The sequence below is a fragment of the Paralichthys olivaceus genome, chromosome 8 (genome assembly GCF_024713975.1).
Source record: "Paralichthys olivaceus isolate ysfri-2021 chromosome 8, ASM2471397v2, whole genome shotgun sequence".
Classification (NCBI taxonomy): Eukaryota; Metazoa; Chordata; class Actinopteri; order Pleuronectiformes; family Paralichthyidae; genus Paralichthys; species Paralichthys olivaceus.
This window is the reverse complement of record NC_091100.1, coordinates 15,166,368-15,193,888: the sequence shown is the minus strand read 5'-3', so window position 1 is coordinate 15,193,888 and position 27,521 is coordinate 15,166,368. Positions and strand designations below refer to the sequence as shown.

Below are 27,521 nucleotides of genomic sequence, written 5' to 3'. Positions count from 1 at the left end.
TCTATTCTGGTGCATTGAATTTAAATGTTAAACTGTTGAAGTAGATTCTACAAATTCTACAAATGACTATATTCTAGTGTATCAGATAACACTTGGTGGATGAAATAAACAAATAGGTTGCAAACATCTCCTTCACCCTGCTCAGTGGAAATGTCAGAATTGAAGTGGACAGATCTAGGTATAGTTTCTAATAATTAGACCTGTAGAAGACAACTGTCTCCATTATCATTGCATAAATGTCGTCATGCCTTCACTGCCCGGGAGAATATAGCCAACAGTAAAAAGATGCTGTCCTCTGCACTTCACTGAGCTGTCTTTTCCTCCTCTGGACACAAGATGGCGCTGTTACTTGTGCTGCCAGCATGCAACAGGTCTGCTGGAGCAGCAGCTGCGCCAGGTTGGAGCGCACAGCACCAAGGGATGAGTCCTGCAGAGGAGCGAAGTCATATTTGGTGCGCAAATGTTTTCATTTTCAAGATTTAGTGTCGTCTGCATGTAAGTTTAAAGCTTTGGGTTTGTTTTCATAGAACTGGCACCTAATAGATTAAATCCTAAAACTGTCTTGCAGTTTGGGTTTTTTCTGATTGGAGACAGTAAACTCCACAATGAGTCACATCACAAGAGGATTGTCTGTGATCAACTTATTTTAAAGGATTCCCATCAACGCCTATATTAGCTGATGGATAGCAGGTCTACTTATATCATTTATGTGACTAATGACAACCTACTTGAGTATACACGTCCTCTAACATCCCATTGGTTTAAACTTGTGTTTGGTATATAGATCACATTTTTACATTGGCCCCTGCAGTTAGATTTAGTGGTCCCTGCACATTCCAAATCACGTTCTTATTGAGGAGTGACAGTGTGGTTTCACATTTATCACCAGGATGTTGCAAAACTTTCTGCCTTATAATATAGTTTTGCAGCTGTTGCCCGTGGGTTACCTACCACCACATCATTTAATAGCAAACCATGGAAGGTACAATTATAATTTTTCTGTAATATACTAAATAACTGTTTTTGCTTCATGTTCTATTCACACGCTGGAAAATGAAACTACACGATCAATATTTACCCAAGTTGTTGTTGTGTCTCTTTTTGTTACCATTGGGCCTAATTTGCCCCCCCCCTCCGTGCGTCAATCTTCTCACCGATTCGCCACCAGTGGATGTCGTTGTTCCGCCCCTGGTGTCACCCCCTCTTCAAGATGAGCTGACCTAAAGCAGTGCCAAGCGAGATCTGATCCGAGGAGGGCGGGAGAGGGGGGGGGGGGGGGGGGGGGGGGGGGGGAGAGAGAGAGAGAGAGAGAGAGAGAGAGAGAGGTTGTGAAAAGAGCGGCAGGAGGAGTGGGACTTGTTATTAGGACACCAGCGACTCTTAAATCCAGCCGCTCCTCTTTTTTTACGCAGGAGATTTGAAGAAACAAACAAAAACAGGAGGAGCAGTGATAGAGAAAAGTATCCATCTTTTTAAATTCTTCTCAGGTAAAAAAAGTTTTTATAGATTTTTTTTACAAACCCTTTGTATTGATGATCCTAAGAATATATCCATGACAAAAAGGCATCCGTAAAAAACCTTTACCCCATCTTTGCAAACATTTGGAACATGTTTCTGAAATAACAGGATCACCAAACATTCTCTCTCTCTCTTCCCTCATGCTCACTCTCTCCTCTTCCTCCAGCAGGCAGGACACTTTGGACACAGAGAGACCTACACCATGAGAAAGGCTGCGGATGTTGTGCTGTCTGCGCTGCTCATCCTGACGCTGTCGTGCCGGTGCGTCCTCGGCGGCTACGGGATGAGCCTGTTCGCGGCGCAGACCTCCCCGCCGGACCCTTGCTACGACGAGCACGGCAACCCGCGGCGCTGCATCCCGGACTTCGTCAACTCCGCCTTCGGGAAGGAGGTAAAGGTGTCCAGCACCTGCGGCAAGACGCCCGGCCGCTACTGCGTGGTCACATCCGCGGAGAAGGGAGACGAGAGGACCAGGAACTGTCACTCCTGCGACGCCTCGGACCCCAAGAAGTACCATCCTCCGGCGTACCTGACGGACCTCAACAACCCGCACAACCTCACCTGCTGGCAGTCCGAGAACTTCATCCAGTTTCCGCAGAACGTCACCCTCACTCTGTCCCTAGGGAAGAAGTTTGAGGTGACCTACGTGAGCCTGCAGTTCTGCTCGCCCCGACCTGAATCCATGGTCATTTACAAGTCCATGGATTACGGTAAAACGTGGGTACCCTTCCAGTTTTACTCGACCCAGTGCAGGAAGATGTACAACAAGCCCAACAGGGCCGTGATCACGAAGCAGAACGAGCAGGAGGCCGTGTGCACGGACTCCCACACCGACATGTACCCTCTGACCGGCGGGCTCATCGCCTTCAGCACGCTGGACGGAAGACCGTCGGCGCACGACTTCGACAACTCCCCGGTGCTGCAGGACTGGGTGACGGCCACGGACATCAAGGTCATCTTCAGCCGGCTGCACACGTTCGGCGACGAGAACGAGGACGACTCGGAGCTGGCCCGGGACTCGTACTTCTACGCCGTGTCGGACTTGCAGGTCGGCGGGAGGTGCAAGTGCAACGGGCACGCGTCCCGGTGCGTAAAGGACAGGGACGGGAGCCTGGTGTGCGAGTGCAAGCACAACACGGCCGGGCCGGAGTGCGACAGGTGCAAACCTTTCCACTATGACCGACCGTGGCAGAGAGCCACAGCCCGGGAGGCCAACGAGTGTGTCGGTAAGTCCATCCACTGTCCCCCTCATCCTGGAGCGGCTGTCTCCCTGAGCTGAGCCGCTTGGCACGGAGAATGCATTTTATTTGTCCTGGTTGATCCCAAGATAAACTGTGAAATATTTGAAAAACAAAATGAAGCGTTATAAGCTGGATAGACGCAGGGTAATGTATATTTTGACAGGAACACACTTTCAAACCCTTTTGGATGCGAAAGAGAAAGACAATAATTATACTCTATAATTATGAATAATTATAATAATTATAAGGTTCGGTTTCATGACTAATCCGAGAGTCATTTCGCAAATTCAACTCATTAAACTTAAACTTTCCCCTCAAATCGAACCGCAGAAAAGCTAAATTTTCCCTCTGATATTGTGGCGCAATTTGAAAATGAAGAAGTAATTTAAAGTGTGTTTGGTTTGGTCGATGTAATTTAGTTTGGTGCAGGCCATAATGGAGGCGTTTAAAACCGCATCAAACGAGACCACAGAGTCTAATGATTCACAAGAAGGTTTTTCATAGAGATCCACTTCAATGCTGCAATAAAACCTCCTTTATTTGCAGTTTATTTCACATTTTATGTATCTTTTTTTATCATAGAAATATTCAAATTGAAATATTACAATTTCACTGATAATACAATTTGAATACATTTTAGTTGAATGTATTATTGTAATTTGTAATTTTTATATATTCTAAAATATTCCAATTAGAATAATACAATTTGACTCCAGTAATGAATTTATTAGGCTTTAAGGCCTGTTTATTAAATATAATTAATAGTTCACATGTGGTTTTTCACAAATGTAATTTACTAGGGTTGATGATCAGGCCAAGGCAAGAATAAGTGGAACACAGTCAAAGAAATGGACACATATTAATGTAAAATATAGTATTTTCAGCTCTAAATAAAATAGGTTGAAACATTTTTAAAGACCAAAATCTTCAATTTTTTTAACATGGTCTACTTATGATGCTGATCTTTGTGCGTGATAACCTGCACGTTTAACCAACTGTCCAGAGATCCAAATAGTGTCAGTGGTTTGTTTTATTACAACCTGGCACATGAAGATTATATTACACACACACAGAGTTTACACAAATTACTGAATTATGTTGGCTGTATTGGAAGTATTATATCCAGCAGAAATGTTGCAGTGAGATTGGGATGAAAGATCATATGGAATTGTTGTTGAAAATTCTTCGCAAAGTGCTCATTCTTTATTTTATTTTTTGTGTTCTTCTCATCTTTCTTTTATTCTACTTTTTGGGCTGAAGGGACTTGAGAAGTTCCTTCCACCACGTTGCAGAATAACACAGAGCTGCAGTAATTTGATGTTTACACGGCTCCTGCTGACAAGGTGTACAACAGTTTAGAGAAACAGGAGGAGAGACGGAGAGATGTTGATGATACAGAGGCTGAAACTCAAACCTCAGTGACTCCACACAATCACAGACACGGTCATCCTGCAGAAACCAATTCAAACCCCTAGTCAGTTTTTTTCCATGTTGCTGCAGGTCTGCAGGGAGCGAGGCTCTATATTGTTTGACAGTCACAGCACATGTCAGCCACTTTGACACGTAGCAGCTGTTGAAAAGGTTTTTGTTTGCCAGTGTTGCCTGTTTCTAAAGGCTCAGAGACATTCTTACTGGCAGATGTGAATGTGCTGCTAAATCAACAGGAGCGATTAGTGGAAATATCTACATTCTATACTGTGTGACTGGAGAGGCCCATAATGTGCTAAAGAAAGCAATAAAGCCAAGCAGGCTTACAGTGTGTTGTTATACCCTGTAAATTGTGGTTATCTTCAGGTAACCAATTGACTGCTTGCTTGTTTCGTACAGAGGCCGTTCAACCCTTTTGGTCTCTCTCCACATTATTCAGCTAGTATAGTTGATCTCCTCATACAATTTCATATGTTGCTGAATAAAAAATTCAAAATCCTTCACAGAGAGAATACAAATGAAAGAAAGACGCTTTTTATTTTCCCTCCATGTCTTTATTGTATTTTAAGAAACTCCAGGAATAGAATTAATGTTTAAAAAACGCTGTTTAGGCTCAACTCTTAAATCCATATAAATGATTTGACTTTTACAAGCATCTTTGACACTGAGTTTTTAACCAGACCAGCTCTCATACAGTACGTCTCACACAGGAGTCACTTCCATGCTGTTGTCAGGAAGGTATTAAGTTTTCATGACATTATGTAGGTTATGGAAATGGTGGAAGTGTGTGTGTGTGTGTGCGTGTGCGTGTGTGTGTGTGTTTGTGCGTGCAGCAAATCTTATTGCAGGAAAGAAGAAATCACTGTTTTCGTGACAGTGAACCACGAGCGGTTGATGATCAGACTGAAATTTGAGTGTGTGTTGCGGCACCCCACCTTAATGACAGCACCCTCAATGTCACTGGACTCTCGTAAGGATGCAGTCATCAGAAAAGTGTTCAATAAAAGGTCTGGCACTGTGAAGGGAACTGACGCGAGCTGCAGACTCCTCAGATATTCCCTAATTCTCCATTTCTACTGAAAAACAACAAGAAGAAAAAACCCTCAGACCTGTCCCTGTTTTTATGTTGAAATGCACTTTCCCGATTACTTCCATCTGGATATTAAAGGACGCTCATGCTCCTGAGTGTGTACACCTCGGTCCATTTGGGTTATTGACTCCCAGCAGCCAAGGAAAAGCTTCTAATTCAATGAGTTGCAGCGCCACAGGCACGGACGTGTCTCAGTGTGAGTTTAGAGGTGGTAATCGGAGTTTGCAGCAAAGCTTGTTGTTTATAGAAGCACAGTGGCCTGTCAGAATGCCTCAAATACGCTCTGCACTTACCGAAAATGACAACTGTGATATTTGACCGTTATTGTTGAGCTGCAAAAAAACTCAACTGGCTGATTTCCTTACTTGATTCAATAATGAACATTTTACTTTCTGGCATGTATCTCTTGCTACACACAATATGGATAAGGCAATGTCATTGGTGCCAACGACGTGTCCTCCTTCCTTTGCCGCCATTTTCACAAGTTTGAAATTGCTCTGGTGGTCCCCTCCCTTTCTGTTGTGTAACCAAGATGGCGAACATTGAGGGTGGTGTGAGCGCACTCAGGCACACAAAAGTGTGAGTTGAGGTCGAACTGACAAACAGAAATTGTTTCACCTACAGTATGATGAGTACAGGCCGTCAGTCAGCGAGTGAGTGAGTTCCATGCAAATGAACCATAAACACAATTTTTTTCATATCCTCTCGGTCACCCAGTTTCAGACTTGTGCAGTTTGCTGGGTGTGTTGGGTGAAAGGAAAAGAGGTGAGTGTCTTGAATAACTCAGGAAGATTAGGAAGACAGCTTGAAGGCATGCAGAACGACAGGACCGGCACTGTGCTGCAGAGAGAGGCCTGGGGACGGAGGGAGGGGCTGAAGATGGAGCAGGACGACAATAGTGAAAATGAAAGAGACGGACGTAAGCGAGAGAGGGGGGAGCACGATGAGGAAAATGTGTGTGAGAGAGAGAGACGATTGAGGAAATAAAGGGGCAGGAGAGTGACACTTCCATGGTCTGTGGGCCAGCAGAGCATTTCGACAATTATCTTTTTTAAGAGCCACTTATTGGGCTGCTGAGAAAGGAAGGAATCTTTTCTTCCTACCGTTCACTTAAAAATTCAGAATTCATTTTTACTGTACGTAACTTGCCATGAAATTCCCCCCAACCTCGCTACTGCTGTTCCTGTTTTTACACCCTTTGGAAAGATCTTCTGTTTGTTTTGCCTCATTATATCACAATCTTCGCAGCAGAGAGCACAGAGCGGCTCAAATGCTCCCAGGTGTGGTTCAGAGGCATCTGACTGACAGGAGTAAACACGTGATGCAGAAAACGTTGACATGGTTGATTTGAAACTATTAAAGTAATTGAGTTTTAAAGCCATAAAAAATATAGTAGTATTCATGATATGTGGGTGTGTTTCCAATTTGAAATTGAAGTCAAAATTCTTATATCGAGAATAGGTTTTCTGAATGCCTTGATAAGACGTGAATATTAACTCAAGCAAAATGTTCAAGCAAACATATGCGAACACTTAAAAGCAGATGTGCCGACATACTGAGGTTTGGTGGTGTGTTTTTCTTATTCTCGTGGATTACTGCCCAAACCTTAATGAGGTTTTAGATCATACCAGAACTCCTAAGCGGAGTTTGATAGCAGCAACAGTAGATTTTAGTTTCTCGAACAGAATTTAAAGGAACATTTGTTGCAAACCACATATACACCAATTTTCTCTCTATTTACAAGAAGAGATCCTGCAGCAGTGAAGGTAGAAATGTAAATGTTGCCATAAATAGATCTGAATGCCTCGCAGTCGTCACACGTGTCCTTTAAACTTGTTGTATAAGCTGTTTGCAGACATGAACTCAGGAAAATGTCCGGAGTTTGCCTTTCACATGTGAAGAACGCAGCAGGAGATTGTGCAGGTCAGACACCTTCACAACTGGAACATTTACAGAACATTCAGGTGAGGGGCGGGGCCTGGGTAGAGTCTGCGAGGCAGGACGTATACATTTGTGATGTATAAATGCTGTTTTTGTTTAGGGCACATTCAGACCAGCCTCGGCCGTTATCACCAACAGCTCTCCTTGTCTTTCAAAGTTGACTCGGACATTTGCGTCTGAAAGATTTCAGGAAAATGTCTGAACTGCAGTGTCTGATAGCAGCTATAGAGGTGACTCTGTCTGCAACAGATAGAAAACTGTAAAGATATGTTTCTGTTCAACAACCTTTGATTCAGGGCAGGGCCACATGTTCTCTCACATTTTGTGAAAGTAGAAACAAACAACTTTTTTTCCAAAAGTTTGAATGCATCATAAAAGCATTAACAAGAACAAAATGATGATGTCTGACAGTTACAACACTAGTGTGGATTTTTCCTCTCAGATTAGCTCTCTTTGTTTCTGTGTTTGGAGGTGTCCACACTCCTGCACCATGCTGATAATGACAGCACCTGTAATCATACCAGTCACAATCATACCAGCTTTGTTTGAACACAGAAGTGGGGCCTTTATTTCGAACCGCATGAAGTCAGAGGGAAAAACAGAGATGTTCTACGGGCCTCTAGTTAGGTGTCCCCTCTCTACCATGTTTGTATGGTACCTCCCAGACATGACTGAAGGTTCTGGTTAATATTTGAGCTGTTCACCGTGCTCCTTTCATCTTCAAAGGTGCCGGCAGGATGTATTGTTGGTCCCGGTCACGGCAAACAAAGCTGGGAATAAACTGACTGATCAGCTTTGCACTTTGCTCTGTCTTACTACTTACTCTTCACCTTCACTTCTTGAGTGAGCGCTCACCCCATTCTACTGCCATGCACACACCTGTAGGCACTCATACTCTCACACACACACACACACACACACACGTTTCTTCAGCTCTTTAGTCACAAGTTCCAACAGGGAGGAATGGCCTTTCTCTCTTCACAAGAACCTCTTTCCCTGAGCTCTTATCAGTGTTTATGACTCATTTTATAAACCGCTGCTAAAATAAGTCATGCACGTTCCACCCTCACCCTTCTGTTTCAGATGCTTGTTATATCCCTCAAATATGACCATCATACCAGCACATACTGTAAGCAAGGCTAAAAAATAACTGTTAGCAAACACAAGACAAACAGAAAAGATAAACATGAGAATGTGCAGTAATTATGACCAACTTCTCTGGATGCATGTTGTTGGGATCACAGGAGCCTATTTATTTCTGCATGTGTGTGCTGAAATGTCCACATGTAGCCAGTGCCCCTGTGGTCTCATGAAAACTTGGAGCATGTGTTGTTTTTGTGAGCATGTGCCAGGTATTTCAAAGGTGGTTGCATTTAAAATTTAAGGAATTGGAAGTTTAAACTTAACAGCCTTGGTTAATATTCTCAGCTTTCACCGTGCTAAAGGACCTTCCAATAGGCTAGTGTTCATACTGTTGGGGCTCCAGCACAGTTCATGAGTTGTCCATCCACTGATGATAAAAACTGTCAATTGAATCCATTGATAAACCTTCAATAGAAAGTGCTTTAGCTCTGCCCGATAACCAATACATGCACTTTCTTCGTCCTGTTGTCAGCCACGGTTAGTTAGGTCATTCAAAACATAGCAGTGTTTAAACATAGGGTTGGTCATTTGTTTGAAATTCTCTTCACTTCCTGATAGCCATCAATAAATAAAGTTGTCTGAAAATAATTAGAAAAAGTCCTCACAGGACTGTAATAAACATGACCAATAGTTTGTCACTACCCTTCCTTCCAGCCTGAGTGTACCCTGCACATGCTCTCATTGTTTATGAGCGGAGACTTCAGCCAGAAAAGTCGTCTTCTAGCAGTTGTCTGTCAGTGCACGCTCATATGTTCTTGGGTGTAGCTTTGATGAGAGGGCTGATGAGAGATAGAGGAATGTATCTGTTACAGGTGTAGCCTGGTCTTGCTAGCTTCCCCAGGATTACCAACCCTAGCTTTAAGGGTGATTGACTGCAAATAGAATTAACAGTCCTCTTGGACCAAAAATAGTCTATAACTCTGTGTAAGTGGACAATAAAACCATTACATTTAAAGGACTTTAATAAAATCACGGCTTTGCGCACATCTGCAGCCAGATGCAGTACAATCACAGCAGTGAGATCATTCACAATCACAGCACCTGATGGAAGCAATATATGTGACAAATAATGCAGATAGTGTTGAAGCGTGGGAGATCTTGAAGCCATTAATGTCAAGTGTTTGGCAGCGGCTCATTGTGAGCTGGAATTTTGGAGCTAGTTGTTTCTTGTCATGACGCCTGTTCAAGAAGCATTTCATTTTTCATGGAATTTCAGTTTTGCACAGATTAAAGATCGTGACAGGCCTTTGAAGTGTGGAAATTAGTTTATATATATAAAAAAAAGAAAATGTCTCAGGATAATATGCAGATAAGACAGGCAGGTTGTATTGTCTGAGCCTGGATTTGAAATGTGAGTGAAGTACAAGCAGAGCTGCCACCGTTCATACAGTTAAAAACTAAATCCATAATATATCTGTAAGTGTGCATATTGTCCAGTATTAGTCTCAAGTGGAACAAGATCATTTTCATTCCAAGCCTTTTTACTGCCTTTTGATGAAGCTCAGGTTTCACTTCTCGGGGTGATGAAATGTGTTCGGTTGTCAGAAAAAGACTAAAATCCCTCCTGAAATTTCACAGCCTGTGAGTCTGTTGTTCAATTCAGGGTCCTTTGGGCAAAGTGAACATTTCTGTGGCCGCAGTTTCGTTTCATTGCTTTGGCTACGACGTGTAATGCAACACAGATCCCGCTCCGCATTTTTAGCCAGCGTGAATGTGTGTGTGTGTGTGTGTGTGTGTGTGTGTGTGTGTGTGCGCAGGTCTTGCAGCAGGAGTGGAACCTCACCCGTGGTTGTTGAGAAACGGTTTGGTAGAAGGCCATATTGCGTTGCACTGTTGGCCTCTGTTCTGCGCTCACTTCCTCTTGTCGCCCGCACTGGTGCTTGAATTCAGCTTTATCAGAACGTCAGAACGTTGTCAGAACATTATCAGAATGTCAATGTCACCAACCAGAAACTCAGATCATCACTGCTATCATCGTCCTCATATTTGTTATAATCAGAATTATTTCCATTACATACTGTTCACATGCCCAATTTTATAAATCACGGGCCATTTAAGGGCCAATTATAGGTCCAGCTTTTATGCGCATGCTTTTATGATCAATTCCTGATCCAGTAATGTGCAGATTAAAGTCATTCCTTGTTTACAACTTTGCAAAGCCACACATCTTCCTTGTTCAAGTACATACTTTGTACTTCAAAAAAAGCTAGAAGATAAAAGTCTGCAGAAGATAAAAACAGAAGAACAAAAACTACTGAGAGGACTTAAGACGGGCAAGTCAGATTTCAGCAGAGAGTAACAGATAGACACAAGATGCAACCTTCAGTCTATATGGAGACCTGTCTCTGTTGTGTTTGTCTTCGCTGGCAATGGGCCTTCACACTATATTTCTTTATATTGCCTTGTGTGTGTGTGTGTGTGTGCGTGTGTGTCTCTTGATCTACGTTGTCTACCAGTGTTTTTTTACCCAAACAGTAATTCTGTCCAAGACGTGAGCAGCTATTCGGTGCCTGGGGAGACATCTGTTAATGAATTAATTAGTGTCTTGATGCCGCAGTGAAAGCTGAGGGAGGATCTGTGGGTTTGGCATGAACTGCAGGATGAGTGTGAGATACAGACAGAGCGAGAGGGAGAGAGAGAAAGAGGTGTTTTGTGTGTAATGGAAAGGTTTGGCTTGAGTGGGGACTAGATGATTAGGGGTAATTAAAACCAACGCCAGACAACACTAGCGTATGTTCACACATTAGACACAACACACTCCAGTGCATCACTTGCCGGCTCTATAAAACCCAGCCTGCCTGTGTCTTGTATATAACGAGCTGCCACATTTACACAATGTAGAGTAAACCCTGTCACACAGGGGGAGAGAGGCTTATCAGACAGGACGTTTTCATGTCAGGCTTGTGTCGTTTCCTAAGATGTGTGAGAAAAAGTTGAAACTATAACAATTAGAGATTTCATCATTTCTGCTGTAAATGTGAACAGGCTAAAGAAAACCTAACTTGACTGCATACAGCAGAAAAGTAAAATTACGCAAAAGCCCAGAAAAATCATTTGGAAATTTCAAACATTGCCTTACATTGAAGTCACAATCAGTTATTTGAGCTATTTGAAGTGACATCACTTGAGGCAATCTGTCAGACTTCAGACTCCCTCCGAGGCTTCGTACGACTTTCACATGTGCAGTTGTACTCCCCAAGACCTAAACAGACTTTGATATGTAAAATTGGTTCCACCAGTTTATGCATGAGCTAGCATCACTCGCTCATGCAGTCATCAGGTCTGAAACACGCCGTTAGCACGATCCTGAGTCACTTCTGTCATAAACAGAGCCGAGTGTTCGCTCTTGTTAACAGGGGGCCATAAAGGGAACGGTAAACAGGTTAGGAAAACACAGTGTGAATGTGCACGTGTGTGAGAGAGAGAGAGGAGCGAGAGTGTGAGAGTGCATGATTACGTGCATGTGTGTGAGGTGATGTGTGCGCTGGTATTACAGCAGTGTGTGTGTGTGTGTGTGTGTGTAGGTGTATGTGAGACCTAATCCCGAGGCCGGGGCCAGCGGTGCTGTAGAGCATCAAGGCTGATGACCTCAGCACCTCTGTGTGGCGGCAGGCTCCTGCACAAAAGGAAGGCGAATGTTTGCCGCCAAAGCAAACTCAAATTTGGAGGGAACAACAGAAAGAGCCAGAAAGGTAGCAAGAAATAGAGAAAGGGATTTTAAGAGGAGAATGGTGTTCTGGTGCTCTGGGCGCTGGCCTGCGTTCTGCAGTGATTTCTTGAAGTGGATTCATATTCATGAGACTAACAGTAAAATCTTGTGTTCTATTCCTTCTCATACTTTCACAAAGACATCACAACAAGCTCTGAAGCTTGCAACATGTGCTGCGACATTATGCTGCAATTCCCAGAGTCTGTTCACACTTAAGAATGAAAGCCTTGGCAAAGCTTGTTACAACAAATTCTTGTTGTAGCAGATAGTGCTGCGACGCCATTAACAGCAACAACAAAAATAAAAAACAGACAGAGAGAGAAATGAAAGAGAAGGAGGCTTTTGTATTTGCCGCAGCTCAAGGTGAAAAATCCTGGCTAAAACCTTCCTGCTGACAGTCACACCGCTCGCCGACAGGACCACCAAGCACGAGCGTGAGCACATCGGGCCCGAAGCAGGGGTCCTTAACACTCACAGCTATAGACGATTAATAGCGGGATGAAGTTACACCCCTGCACAGCAGCCTGCTGCTTAGATCAGAGCGCCCCTGCTGTTCCTGTGGCGCACTGTCGTCATCTGACTGAACTGCAACCAGCTGGGACCTGCCTCTCAGGAGCAAAGTGTCTGAAGTGGTTCATTTCCAGACTGAAAATGCAAATAAAGCCACAGTTACTCTTACTAATACTGGATGGAGAGAATTAAACTCTAACGTGTTAATTTCTTTCTTTTTACGTCTGTCTTTCTCTGCATGACGCCCTCTCTCTCTCACACACACTCATATACACACACACAGTCACAGAAAGCACCTGTGACAGATCAAGCAGAGTCAAATAATTTTCATTGTGAGTCAAATATGCTCACACACTGCCAAAGACAAAACCTTCTGGAATTCCTCTTGTGTATGTGCACGCTGTTAAATAGCTGAAGGTGATTTATCACCAATGTCTTTGTCTTTGCCATATAAGTCATGGCACAGGCTGTGTGTGTGTGTGTGTGTGTGTGTGTGTGTGTGTGTGTGTGTGTGTGTGTGTGTGTGTGTGTGTGTGTGTGTGGCAGCCAGCAGGTCACCAGGGGTTTGTAGCCGCCAATCGTCATGGATGCCAGCAAGTCACAATTGTGTAGGTGTGTAGGTGTAGGTGTGTGTGTGTGTGTGTGTGTGTGTGTGTGCTGGTGACTGTTTATACAACCAATAGTAATACAGGCAGCTGAGAGTCAAACATCAGTTCTGTATCTTTGCTCTTCTCACTGAGGAGGCAGCTTGTCAGACCAAACACGCTGCAAAATAAAGCTGCGTTCACAGGCAGCAGGTTGACACAGTTGCACAGAGTGATCTCGGTCAGTAGAGGTCAGCACAAAGTGGACAGATTTACAATAAACCAGAGGAAACGATACCCAGCATGCAGTGCTTCCTTGTAGGTAGATGTGCGATTTTTAATTGAAGGTTCAGAGCTTGATACTGGGCAGGGTTGCCAGGTCAGCGGTTTTCCCGCGGAGTTGGGCTACTTTTTAAATGTTTCCGTGGGTAAACATTTTTGTCCGCGGGTTGGACTTGGACTTATGAACATTTTGAATGACAAATGTTCAAATCCAAATCCTGTCAAACTGACTCCAGGCCAGATCAGCATTATAGTCTATCCATATATGTCACATGCCCCACAGATACACGAATAATATGCTAATTTACACAGGTTGTAAGTACAATATTAAAATGTTCCAAATGAACATGATATGGTGTCCATGTTGAAATAAGGTGTACAGTAAGCCTACTTACATATTTACTGTAAGTATATGAATAAAAAACTGTTTCAGGAAATAGCCTTTAATGTTAATGGTGTTATTTTATTTATATTACAGTACATTTTGCAATTATAGCAATGTTGTTGGACTTTAAAAGGAACATATATGAATTTTTATGGGCATATTTTGAGTTCTGGTATTGGACTGGTTTTTGGGCTGGTTTTGAGTTGCTGTTTGGCTACCTTTGTCTCACAGACCTGGCAACCCTGATGCTGGGAATCAGATTTGGCAGCGTGGCATCATTTTTGCCGTTAGGTCTTGGCTGTAAAACACTGACAATAAAATCATGACAATCCCAATTTAAATATTTCAACAGGTGCTGAAATGTACTTTTGTATTTTCAAACACTGAAAACACACTTTTCTCTTAATTCCTGAGAGAAACTAGCATCAAAGTGGTGACTGGTGTGTGTGTGTGTGTGTGTGTGTGTTTGTTTGCTTGTGTGTGTGTGTGTGTATTTGTTTGCTTGTGTGAAGTGGAATGCAGACTTATGAGGGGGCACTCAGGGGGAAAGTTTGCGGGGTCATCTCAATTTGCCAGGGGTGTTCCTGGGTTAATCCATCACTCATTAGCTCTAACAGATAAGACACATGGGGTGAGGGGCTACGAGTCCACTTTCTTTTTGCCTTGCTTTCTCATCACTCAAGAATACACAATGTTCTCCCAAGAAATAGAGAACATGTAGGATAAAGCCATGCCCCGACATTTAATTCTTCTTTAGTAACCCCCGGCTCTGCTCCCTCTCGAACAATGCAGCCAATTAGTTGGGCTCAAAGTCCGGCAGAGAGCAGAGTGAGAAGCTCAGAAAGCAGCAGCCTCAGCTGATTCAGCTCCTCTGTAGAAGGTCCATTATGGAGAGAGAGGGGGGAGGAGGATGAGAGACTATAGAGGTGATAGAGAGAGATATAGCAAGAGGGTGAAGGGGAGTGAGCAAAAGAAAAAAGAGGGAGAGAGATAAAGACTACCAGTAGTGCTATTTAGATAACTTCCACTGCTGCTGCTGCTGCTAGGTCCTTGGGTTGCAGGAGAAGGGAGTGTGTGTGTGTGTGTGTGTGTGTGTGTGTGTGTGTGTGTGTGTGTGTGTGTGTGTGTGTGTGTGTCTGTGTGTGTCTGTGTGTATGGGTGGGTGTAGCTGACTAAGTCATCAGGTCCCTGCGCAAGTTCCCACTCAGCTTTCAATAACAAAAGGCTCATATCACTAGAGGATGACAAAGCAAACAAATGGGCCTAATTACGGGGGTCGATAAGGAAATTACAAGGAAATTGAGTCATTAATGGGAATATTTTTGTTATGAGATGATAATTTGTGGTGAAAATTCATTTCCAAAGGGGCCCCTCTCGTGTTTTCTCTGAAGCAAAGAGCTGGACCTTTACGACATAGGGAGAAAAAAAAGCTTGGCCTCAGTCTCTAGTCCTCGCTGTCTGTCTCTTGCTCTCTAACCTCAAGAGATACTCGCAGATACTGAAATGATTACGCACCAGGTCTCTGTAGATATCCAGATGTAAAACAAAAAGAACCTGGAGAATTCATTTTTACTCCCCCTCACCCCCCCACCCATGTTTTGGTTTGTTCTCGTATTTTTCTCCCGTGCAGCCAGGACAGGTCGTTGGCCGCAGATAAAAGTTGAGTTGGATCATGACGGATGGCCGTTGGGAGATGATTCTCCTGTCTCTCAATGTCTCTGAGGAAGACATAAAGACTGGGGTGAAGAAAGAGGTGGATGGAATGAGGGATGGAGCTCAGCCAGAGGTAGCTGTGAAGAAGTGGCTTGCTCCCAATGCTCTCCTCCTTTCACCTTTTCCTCCCCCTGGTCCTTCAGAGCTGTGGGGGTAATAACAGTAGCCGGCACAGACCCTGCCCTTCGTTTTTTGAATCCACTGCAATTCGAATAATTAAATTAAATTTGTGTTCCAGAATAGTTCTCAGTCATCTAGGTAGGTTAACAGATATAGACGTACAGTACTAGGCCAAAGGCAGCTGGTTGTTTTAAATTAGTTGCTGCAGGTCATGAATTTGTTTCCAATGCATCAGAACCTGGAAACAAGGAAAATGTTACAGGTTTCTGGTAAAAACAACCTTTAATTAAAAAACAAACCTGACTAATATCACCTTTTTAACAGATTCTGACTGTTTTTCTGAACGGGTGAAAACAGATTTACCATAAGTTTGATATGTATGTGTTTTTAAACGTTCTGTTGTGTTTAAGGGAGTAAATCTGTGTTTAAAGTAATAATAGCCATAATAAAAATCTCCACTTAAAGGGATTATTTGAAATAATTGGACAACTGTCAAATTCATACTCAAAACAAATAGGGGGCATCATATTTAAGTTGGGTTTATCATGCCTGTTGTATAAAAAAGGAAAAGCTCCTCTACTTCACCTTTGTCATAACTGGACTAAGCACTGCACATACCTGGATGAATCCTGGTGGCCAGCGGGTTGTAAAACAATCCACAAAGTTTTTACCAACCCTCTCACTGGCCACTCACAAAGTTTCAATCCTCACACTGGGCTAATGTAAGCTTGGATAAATCTAACCTCAGAATAGAGCTGTTGTTAACATGTTGGCAAAGCTACGTGGATTGGAGAGAGGATGACTGCATCTCAGGGTTATAGCTTAATCACAGTTACTAATTCTTCATTCTCTCATGTTGGACTCGGGACAAAACAGGAGAATACAGTGACTCATTATCACCTCTTGAGGTACAAAATGGTATTAGGAGTCAGAGCAGTCGGGGACTAGCAAATTAGTATGCTAAGTTTTTTTCTCACATTCTCTCGATAATCTTAATTTTTTTTTTAATGTTTTCAAATAAAATGCACTACTTACACTGCCCCTTTAAGATCCACTTGCTTGATTTGGAGTTGAAACATATGACTCTTAAACAGATGACGTAGCCATCAGTCTAAAAAGTACATTAATGTGATGATTAAGATTTTAATATGGTTAAAAACCCCAGAATAACTAAGTGAACCATCATTGGGCATTTCCAGGAACTTTTTTTGAGACGAGAAAATGTGGATTACCTCATCAGAATGTTTGGCAACGACATTGTCAGACATCCACTCGAGAGAAAATAAAACTCTCTTCAACAATTTCATCTTTAAAAGCCTGAGACATTTATCGTTCCTCCTGTGACAGCCCCCTTCTCACTGCACGAAGTCTAACAGCAGCACAGCTTCCACTTTTAGAACGAAAGACAGTGTTGGGTTTCTGAGGGGTTTCCATGGCAGTGGGCGGGAAATGAAATTAACTCAGAGCCTCAATAACAAACAAGGTCAGTGGGAAAATAAAGAGTGAAGCGATCACAAACAAAGATAGGGAGAAAAAAGAAACACAAGAGAGGGATTTAAGGAGAAGAATAACAGTCGTTAGTGTTTGGGTTGCTGCCTCCGCCAGTGACCTCATCGGAAATGACACCTCGCCTGCCCACACAGGACTTCAGCATTTTAGACACAACATTGGAGGTTTTTTGGGGAGCTGCCCCCTACTGCTTTGTAAAATTCTCTGCAAGGTGTTGAGACGAAAAAGAAAAACCTGCGCCAAGGGGGTCAAAGTGTTTTCTGAAGCCATTTTCATTAGATTAAGTTTAAGTGGCCTATTTGATAATTACAGTCTATTTTCCTGGCTCACAGAGCAGCGCAATCATCCTGTAACTGAGAGCCAGTCTCCCGCCAGAGCAAATATAAAGCAATATCTGCACAATCGATAACACACTGGGGGTAATATTATTCTTGACATAAATTACACAACCACTTATAGTTCCCTGAAAAGCACAGGTTTTCCTAAGCCAGCGAGCTCAGATAGGATCTGGTACAAGATGCAGTCTCTTTGTTGAAGCAGCATCTCTTGTAATTATGTCCATATTAGCAGATTCTGCACCTCACCATCTGTGTTATTGTGGAAATTAGTGTGCTCTGTTGTAGCGAGGTGGAAATTGAAGTTGCAGGGGACTTGTTAGAGCCAGAATGTGGTGTTAGAGAGCAGTCTTTGGCAGATAGAATGGCTTGTGCGTGTCCTCAGAATGAACCACATACTAAAGACCGCCCTGAGATGAACACAACCTGGAAAACACAAACAAGGTGGCGACTGCAAACTGTGACGGCTGAGGTGAAAGAGATGGGTCTGACATGTAGAGAGGCCCAACAGGAATACATGAACAGGCCCAGCACACGTCAATGCCTTATTCCCCTCAAGGGTTCAAGAGGACTAAGTCTTCTAGTGCCAACCCTGTGCCCTAGTGATGATGTTTTCTATTGCCTACAACTAAAGTGAAACAACAAATATATTTTGTAGAAATAGTAATTGTATACATTTCATATGGTAAATCGTAAATGGACTGTATACAAAACACTTTTCTTGTCTTATCGACCATTTAAAGCACCTTACACCACAACTGCTTTTTCTGTCACCCACCATTCATCCACTGTCAGAACAGCCAGAGGCAACTTGGGCTTCAGTAGCTTGTCCAAACATCCCCTATCTACCTTCTCAGCTACCGCTATCTTGACGCAAAGAGGAGATGTTTAGTTTTTTGTATTTGGGAAGTCACAAATACGTTGATACTAACATATCAGCAAAATGTTCACACACCGAGTATTTGTTTTCTACCAAAACATCCAATTGAAGTATTGGATTATTCAAGGTCTCATGAATACGTTTTTAAATTCAGTTTTTCAAGAAACTTTATGATATAATCCAGGAAAAACAAATATAACCTGTTATAATGAATCTCTTAACTTTGAATCACCCTGACCCCTAATGACCAGTTGCAGATAAACCCACAACACTGCCTCTTCCTCACTCAGGAGTGTGTGTTGAAGCTCTGCACCGTTTCACTGCTGCAGAGAAACAGTGTTGAACTTTTGGCCTCGCCTTGTCTGAATAAATCCTCATTTAAAATGAGACAAGATACAAATAAGGAGGCGCTCTCCCTCCTTCATTTAATCTTCCATGTGAGAGGGAGCATCAATAAATCCTCCACTCCTTTCCCCTCTCGCTGTTAGCAGAGCATTGTCGTCGTTTTATTCAGAAAGCGCTGTTAACCTTCTGTTTACTTTCCTTTCAGCCGAGATAAATCTTTCCTTGCTCCCTCTGTCGAAGTTTCCACTCGCACTCGCTATTATCTGAAAAATAACAACCATTGTCTCCTGTCAGATTATTAGTGCAGTGAAATTGTGCTTTCGCTCAGTGTGTGTCAGCCGTTTGCTTGCTCTGGCAAAGACCAGTCCTCCCCTCGCTAATTGCCTTCTACCGATGTCTAAATTACAATGAGGTTTTGGGTTTCGGGATCAGAGGGGTCTCTTTTCCTCCATCTCCACTTCCCCAACTGTATCCTTCCTGCCAGAGTCACAAATGTCACATTTGGTTACAGAAGATATGAATTCCTCTTTTAAAAAAAAAACTTGTAGGGCTACTGTTCCAACACTGCAACCAGAGAAGTGGCCGTATATAAATGTGTGTGTGTAGGTGCAGTGTGTATGTACCAGTGCCCGAGGGCCGGACTCGTACGGAGCGGTAGGCAGTATGCCACGTCAGTAAATGTGGTTCTGGAGGCAGTACAGTAACAACATCACTGCTCCATCAGTGTCAGAAACAATCTGCATGGACCAAACCAGCAGCCACAGCATCCGCCATATTACACTGAAGCCTGTCTGCTGCAGGACGGCAGCACACTCCCGTCTTTACACTAAAAGTGAATCACACCAAAACTTTACACAGAGCTGGCAGACAGTGACAACATAATAGTAAAGTGACAAGTGAATCAATTATTTAAATATCACTGCAGAACAACTATAACTGAATGGATAGCATAATGTTTTTTTTATTTTATTTCCAAAATATTTCATGCAGAATTAACAGTATGTATTTCTTACATGCACAGCATTGTTCAGTTGTGCCATTGTCTACTGATACTCTGCTTTTATTATTTGATTTAAAATAAATCAGGGGGGACTGGAGCCAATCCCAGTTGACATTGAGCGTGAGTCCAGTAGATTTTGTGTAATTCTGCAAACTAAGACAAAGACAGATAAAAACAACTTCCATTTACAACCCCCAAATTAATGATGAAGCGATCAGGTGAATGTTACCTCTTCTAATTCAAATGATCAAAAACTGACATGTATCTGATTTAATTTGTTTTAATTTTTACTCGAAAGGGGCCAGTCAGGAGCAAATCATCAGTCAGTACAAAATCTGAAAATGTTTAAACATCTAACAACTTAAACAACATCAGAGTTTAATGTTTATGGTCGTAGTAAGAAAGCAGACCTCCACCTTGCTGTTTCTGAGTAAGTCCAGACCTACTGTCTGCCTTGTTGCAGTTGAACTTTCAGTACAACCACTGATCATAATATATGCCATTACAGTGGTTATATCCATTGATTTAAAAAACTAATTTAAGGACATTGAGCCTGGGCAGTGAACATATCATTGTTTTGCTTGTGAGCTGCTCTGGAAAAAGACCCTGTTTGATTTGCACTTGCAGCATCTTTCTCCTGATGGTTCTGGATAATGACTCATGATAGCTGCGTTTGAAATAGCAGGAGTAACTTCTTTTCAGAGCCCAAAGACAACATGTTCCATAAAAGTGATGCATATGCGTGCACAGACTCTGGCCACATTTTGATCCTTTTGATCCTCTCCTTCTCTTGGAAGCGCGTTTCATTATTTGGCCTCTCTGCTCCTCAGTGTAACTGAGCGCGTGCTCACTTTCCCCACAGAGCTTCAGCCTTGTTTATATTAAGCTCAGGATTAAAGATGAACTTTACCAGTGGGTCTGAGCGATCGTAACAGATTACGATCAAGTCGCAAAAATTGCCGATCGTTGCTTTTGGACCCATTATTAATCACATCCTGCAGCACGTACTGTATCTGCTGAGTTCATGTTGTCAATCACTGGTGTTCCCCGTCCATCACTGTTACTCATGCTTCTCTCTCAGCCCAAAAATGTGCACAGATCGTCTTGTTCATGTTTCCTGTATATTTTTGACATCGTTTTTTCTGCCACTGGCTGGAAAAGTCCGTTTCTGGTGAGCTCATCCCTCCACATGCAGCTCTGTGCACTCTCTGCTGCCTCTTCCAAGAAAATCGCCTGAGCTGTGTCAGAAGCGCTGCCTGCTGCAGGCATACACGCTCTATTTGTGACCCAGAGCGTCTACTTTGAAAGTCCAGAACATGAAGGGAGGAAAGAAAAAGATTCCTCACCTGCTTCCAAACACACTGTGTGGTTTAGCAAAAAGGAAAGAGCGTAGGACGTTGAGGAATTCAGGTTAAAGTTGAAGATGTGCAGTTTTAAAAATGGATGAGAGCAGAAGACAATATAAAGAGAAGGGGGGAAATGAACAGAGGACAATAAATGTGTCACAGAAGTGACGGAGCATGCTGTGGAGTTTTAGATTTATGGCTTCCAGCAACTTCCTGCTCACTCCCTGCTCTGTAGACTGTGCTTGACTTGGTGGCAAGGATTCAAAAATTTACAATGCACACACACACACACACACACACACACACACACACACACACACACACACACACACACACACACACACAGTGACCTCTTCAGCTTCATCATCCCCCCACATTCTGCTGTCTGCATGAAGTCAGCCTTTAAGGCTCAGATTCAGTAGAAGTGCGATATGCGCCGAGATGATGAGTGACTCCAGGTCCTGATTTATCTTGGCTGACGCAAATTTAAATGTCTCCGATTGCGCACACTGACAATCCAGCCTCGACGTGTGTTTACCCCCTGACTTATACTGTAGCTGGATAATCACACACCTCCTAACGTTCACGGCAACTTATTTTTTCATAGACGGCATTTACGTCTTTTGATTTGTGTACTTTGGCCGTACAAACTCCATCCTGCAGGGGCTTTATGATACTGTACATTTAGAGCTGTTGAGTGTGCAGAGGAGAATGCCCCATGTTTTCTCCAGCATTTTAAAATATCTAATCCTCTTCTGTTTTTCTTCTGTGTGTGAGTAGGTCAGTTTATTATTTCAGCTAGCTTGTATGTGTTAAAAGCGTTTTGTTGGAAGACTGTCATTCATCAGCACAGTTTGGAGAAATCCTGCAAATTCATGCATAAGCAAGCACGTGTGAAACTACCAAGACAACCATTTCCACCGGAAAATCAGATGATGTTCACATGATATGTTTTTTTGTTAACGAGCCACAAAAGGTCAAGTATAGTGTAACATCAATTCATGGTGAGTCTTTTTTTTAGAGACTCAGAGTTTTGAGATTTATTTTTTCCCGTTCCATCCCTCCACTCCATTCCCTTTGTTACTAAGTCAACTTGTGTCTCCTCCCCTCCTCTCCTCTCCTCTCCTCTCCTCTCCTCTCCTCTCCTCTCCTCTCTCCTCCACTCCTCTCCTCTCTCCTCCACTCCTCTCTAATGATATCTGCAGTAGGGAAAGCCCATTTTTTTCCTCAAAGAAAAAGGAAAAGAGGAGGAGGAAGGTCATGGCCCATTTTGTGGGAGTAGTATCCTGGTAATGGGGACTTGAAAATTGGAATGTATGGGGTGTGTGTGTGTGTGTGTGTGTGTGTGTGTGTGTGTGTGTGTGTGCGTGCGTGCATGCGTGTGTGTGTGTGGGTCAAAGGTTTCCCACCTGCTTAGCATGGCCTTGACGATGTGGTTTCTAATGAGCCTATACAATAACAGTATTTGAAGCTTAAATTTAGAATTTAAAGCCCATTGAGGTCAGCGTGTTTGTCTATGGATATTTTTCTCTGATCATGAGCATCAGCATGTTCACAGCGCACTCAGTAGAAATATAAAATATTACTGTATCCGCCCGTTTGTTTGGATCTGCACCAAAATGTAATGGGTTCTGTCTTTATCCATGTCCCATCCTTCCACCAGGTGTCTGATTCTAACAGGCAAACAAGCCAAAACATAACCTCCTTACTCTGGTAAAAATGAAAATTTAGGAATATCTACATTTGTATAAGAGTACAGTTCAGGGTTTAGTTGAAAGGGAGGGATTTCCAGAAAACTATGTGTAACAGTAATTTCCATCATATCTTTGACACTTCTGAGAAAAATGTATCCAGATTGACTTATGCAAAGTGCATTGTATTTGGGAGTGGAAACCATAAATGTTGAAATAAATCCAAGCGAGCATCTCTGTCTCATCCCTAATCCAAGACTCATCTGCTTACCCTCAAGGCTGAGTCAGTTCAATATGGAAACACTTACCAAAGCAAGGTAGGGAGTGCCCCGTCCCACAGGGCTCTTATTCACAGAGTGGAGGTAGAGAAAGTGTTTGAAAAGAAAACAAGCGAGCAAGGAAAGAGAGAGATGAGGCATTATGATGGCTGATGAAGATATCCATATGTCTTTCCTTTGTCTCATGCAGGAGGAAACACGCGCTGTCTTTTTCCTGCCTGAAGGGACGAATTAACTCATCTAATCTTCTAATCATCTAATCTTCCAACTCTGTTTATTTTCTCAGCTCGCAGCCGCCAATCAGTGCTGGCCGACTGCAATTCTCTTTAAATATGCCGGGTTTAAAATCTTTAGTTAACGTTGTCGGAGCAGAGTGATTGCCTTAATTGCACAGGCCATGGGATTAGCATGAATCACAGCTATATGCGGAGGAGCGTTAATTAGCTACAGCGTAAAGCTCCGTCTCATTGTCTCACACTGACAGTGCCCCGGCCCATCCCTGCCAGCCCCGGGCCAGCAACGCACACGTCGACCTGCCAGAAGTTGCGTGAACCCAAAACACAGTGAAAATCTGCTGGTCCCATAGAAACCAAACTCAGCGGGTAAATAGACTGGAGGTGATGTGTCTCGAGTGTTTCCGACGTGCATCCTCTCTCAGAGAAAGCCCGAGCGATGTTTGTGGACGGTCTGTAGGCAGAGGAGACAGGGTTAGGTAATGGCTGGATGTAAGACAATAGAGAGCACAGACTGTGGAGAGGGGTTATTATAGCTGGCTCTGACAGCCGGTTTGATGGCAGGGTGCTGCGCTGCGGCTGAAAACCATTGCACAATTGATTTACAGCTACTCAAGGAAGAGGAGGAGGAGGAGCCAAGTCTCAGATAGATCACTCTGTGATTATCAGATCAGACACTGATGGCAGGAAGACACGTCAGCCACTTGTTTCAGTAATCCGCCCTTACTTTGTGAAGGAAACAATGCTCCATCAGTCAAACACAATACATTTATACACCGTTCCCACTCCTCGCTCTCCAATAAGAAACCCATGAGTGAAAGCAAGAGATTTTTGGTCTCTCCGCTTTGGGAATTGTGAATCCAATTGGTTCCAATCAGCATCACGCTCAGGAAGCATCCCTGCACTACATCCGTTCACACACGAGGTCACAGAACGCCGAGGCGATGCAGCTCTGCCAACGCTGTCAGGTCAGCTTCTTAAAAAGATCTATGTGTAATAGAAACGTTCAGGCTGCATTCACCGTCTGAACCCCCTGGCAAACACCGCACTGCCCTGTTAGGTTGTATTATGTTGTCACACAGCGGAGCATTGTTTGGAAAGTTTGTGCAGATGCTGCCCACATCGCTCCTAAAGCTGTCAGTCCCTCACGCTATTAAGACAGCTGCTCTCAGTGGGTATTGTTCGGTGGGGAGCTGCGGGGACCTGACAGGCCCTGAGGAATCTTTATTCATCCTAAAGACCCTTTCACCGCGACAGCCCCTGAATAGGACCTGCCATCGTCATCCTCCACCCATGGCATTTTTATGGCATAGCTGACATACACATGACGCACCCTCGTCAGCCCCTCCGTGGCTCCCTTTATTCCGCCACTGTATGTCAGCTGTTTCTTTTCCCATAGAACTGAATTGGAGGAGATCTTTTTCGAGGCAGGGACACTTTATCTCAGGATTACTCCAACGCTCAGGAGGATGAACACAACTTTAAGACAGATGGGCAGAGACAATCTTTCTCTCTCACACATGTACACACACCTTCTCACACACACACACACACACACACACACACACACACACACACACACACACACACACACACACACACACACACACACACACACTACTCTATACACTCCACTCATACAAAGGACCCTTGATTACTCAGCAAATGGATGCACCACTGATCACAGGCCAGCCAGTTTACAAACTGCCCTATTATGCACTCTCAGCGTGGGGTGGAAGTGTTGCAGGGGCCCTAGGCAGTGTGCCTGTGGAGGGCTGAAGTGCTCTATGTGTGTGTGTGTGTGTGCTCGCACAAGCACCGAGGCTGAGAAGTGCTCCCATGCTGCGCAGCCTAACGAGAGGGCAGGTCAGCCATTAAATGGGCACTAATGCGGGAAATTGGAGGCCATTAGGCCTTTCTTTGTTGTTTTGCCTCTGTGTGGCTAGTTAGACTCTTGAAAAAGGGAAAGGCCTTATTAGCCCCCACACGAGGACAGAGAGCGAATATATGGGCCATTTAACTCGGCGTGGAGCAGGGAGGCTGCTGCCGGGGCCTGCTGCAGACTGAAGGGTGGTGTGTACGCAACTGTGCAGTGGATGAATTCAGTATGGTGTTGATATGTCGGATTGTGTTTTTGTCTTGAAAGGTTTGCTGTTTTGCTGAAACTCAAAGACATTATCAAAAAGATTGTTTGATTGTGTTTATCTCCTCTCATGGACACTAAAGTCAGCAGCTTTATGTCATTATTATCACATTTCTACCATTTCAGAGCAGGAAATTGAATAAATAGACAAAAGGAAGCTGAGAGTCTTAAAAATGTATCACCCGACATATTAATCCTAGAAAAAAAATCGGAATAAGATGTAAAGTTTTTTAGTTTAATTTGTAGATGTAAAATGTGATTACTGAAATAAAGAGGAAATTGATTCCTTTAGGAATGTAATTGCTTTAGTGTAAACATGTATGTTAAAAAATTACAAAAATTAAAGTGCAACAAATATATAAAAGCTCAATTTGAATCATGTAGACGGCAAATCAGCATGGGTACTGTAGACTAGTTAAAATTAATAAAAACAGACATTAAATAATAGATCACTGATTAGAATATAATCACAAGGTTTCTAATCACTGGTACAGTTTTATTTGACATTTATTGGATTTGAGGAGCTGTTAAGGATCCTGAAATGGTTCTCATAGTTTAAATGGAGTGCTCCGATGTGACTGTATAGTTAGTATTTACTCTGCAGTCTACTGTAAATCCAATGCTTAACGTTAACCTTCGCTCTGATGCTAAGAGCTTCATCAGGGATCCCTGCTCGTGCTGAAGTGAGGCGGTTCTCACAGCTCTTTAATTGCGTGGGTCTGATGATCAGACTACATTTTATCACCCACTGACAGAACGTGCACCATAGGGCTCTGCTCACTGCTGGCGCTGGGAATTGCATAAATTGCCAGAAAAATATGGGAAAACATCAGAGTGTTAAATTATGAAGTAAAGAGATAAATAAACAGGGTCAGACAAGAGAGTCAAGGCTGCAAATGGAATCTGTCCAGTGGAAATCAGTCTTCACTACATGATTAATCTGCCTTTGATAACCCTGCAGGACGGATAAATATTCTCTATGACTTGATCTCAATTAGTCTCCTGCAGTCGTGCTGGGGATTTCACAAGCAGCACACCGATCTCATTCCCTCCATTTCATCCTTCCTTCACCCAGATTTTTGTTCCTCTCTTTATTTCGCTCAGTCTCGTTGTCATCCTCGGTCGACGGGACAAACTAAAAATACAGTGGTGTGTGAAACATGGCCTTCTATGGGGGCAGCTGGGATCCAGAGTTTAGTTTGGGTCATTAGAGAGCGAGTGGAGAGGTGCTCCAGGGCTCACAGGGGGCTAAAGTGCTGTGGCTAATTGGCTGCAATAAAGGAATTAAATTAGCCCGACCACACCCTCGCTTCATCACCCTGGAGTTTTATGGCGTTCCCAGGGTGCTCGCCCATCACACACACAGACACACACACAGACACACACACACGGTTGACCCCAGACTCCCCATTCATCCTCCACCTCACCATACCCTTCTTATTTGTAAGACTCTCTCTTTGCTTTGTGATGTTTGAGAATACATTTTTAAGAATTAATTCCAATTTTCCAGTCGACTTGATCATATTGTTGACTATTTGTTCATACTGCTGGTTTAAAAAGCTGTCATCTATTTTTGTCAGTTTTGGTTTTCCATTGATGCAATCTTGCAAAAGCCTCAGAAATCTTGAAAAGAGTTTTTGGTTTTTTAAGCATAATGCAAATATATTATTTTTATATTACTCTTTTTATTTTATTTTACTGTGTGTCAAAATAGGGAAGGTGAGTTGAACACACAGCACTTTCAGAATGTAAATTTGATTTAAAATGTGCCTGATGATGCCCTGTGTATAATTTACAATATGAAGCATCTTAAAAATGATTGTTTATCCTTTTGTTCAGCAATGAAATATTTAATGCAATGAACAATAATCAGCTTGTTTAAAAAGATGAACTGAGCTAATAATGGTACATGACACTTATATAAAGCTTTAATTGTAAGAGAACATCCAACACAAAACACTGACTTTCATCTGTCATCACATTCCCTCAAATTAGCACCGTGGAAATGATACATTATTTAGAAATTCCTGTCTTTATCTGGCTGGTGTCTGGATCAACAGACACGAGATAAAACACGTATTGTTTTAATTCACAAGC

The 27,521-nt window shown here is 43.0% G+C and overlaps 1 protein-coding gene across 4 annotated transcripts in view; it reads left to right on the top strand.

Annotated features, from left to right (window-relative positions):
- Positions 1 to 1,346: 1,346 nt before the first annotated feature.
- The window catches only part of ntn1a (netrin 1a), a 60,634-nt gene continuing 34,459 nt past the window's right edge, over positions 1,347 to 27,521 (top strand). For 2 of the 4 annotated variants that reach the window (XM_020083750.2, XM_069530284.1), the window contains exons 1-2: positions 1,347 to 1,487; positions 1,685 to 2,744. In XM_020083750.2, coding sequence (XP_019939309.1) covers positions 1,721 to 2,744 — 1,024 coding nt within the window. In that variant the 5' untranslated portion in view covers positions 1,347 to 1,487; positions 1,685 to 1,720. The remainder of the gene's footprint in view (positions 1,488 to 1,684; positions 2,745 to 27,521) is intronic. The other 2 variants (XM_020083751.2, XM_069530285.1) reach the window with 1 other exon arrangement.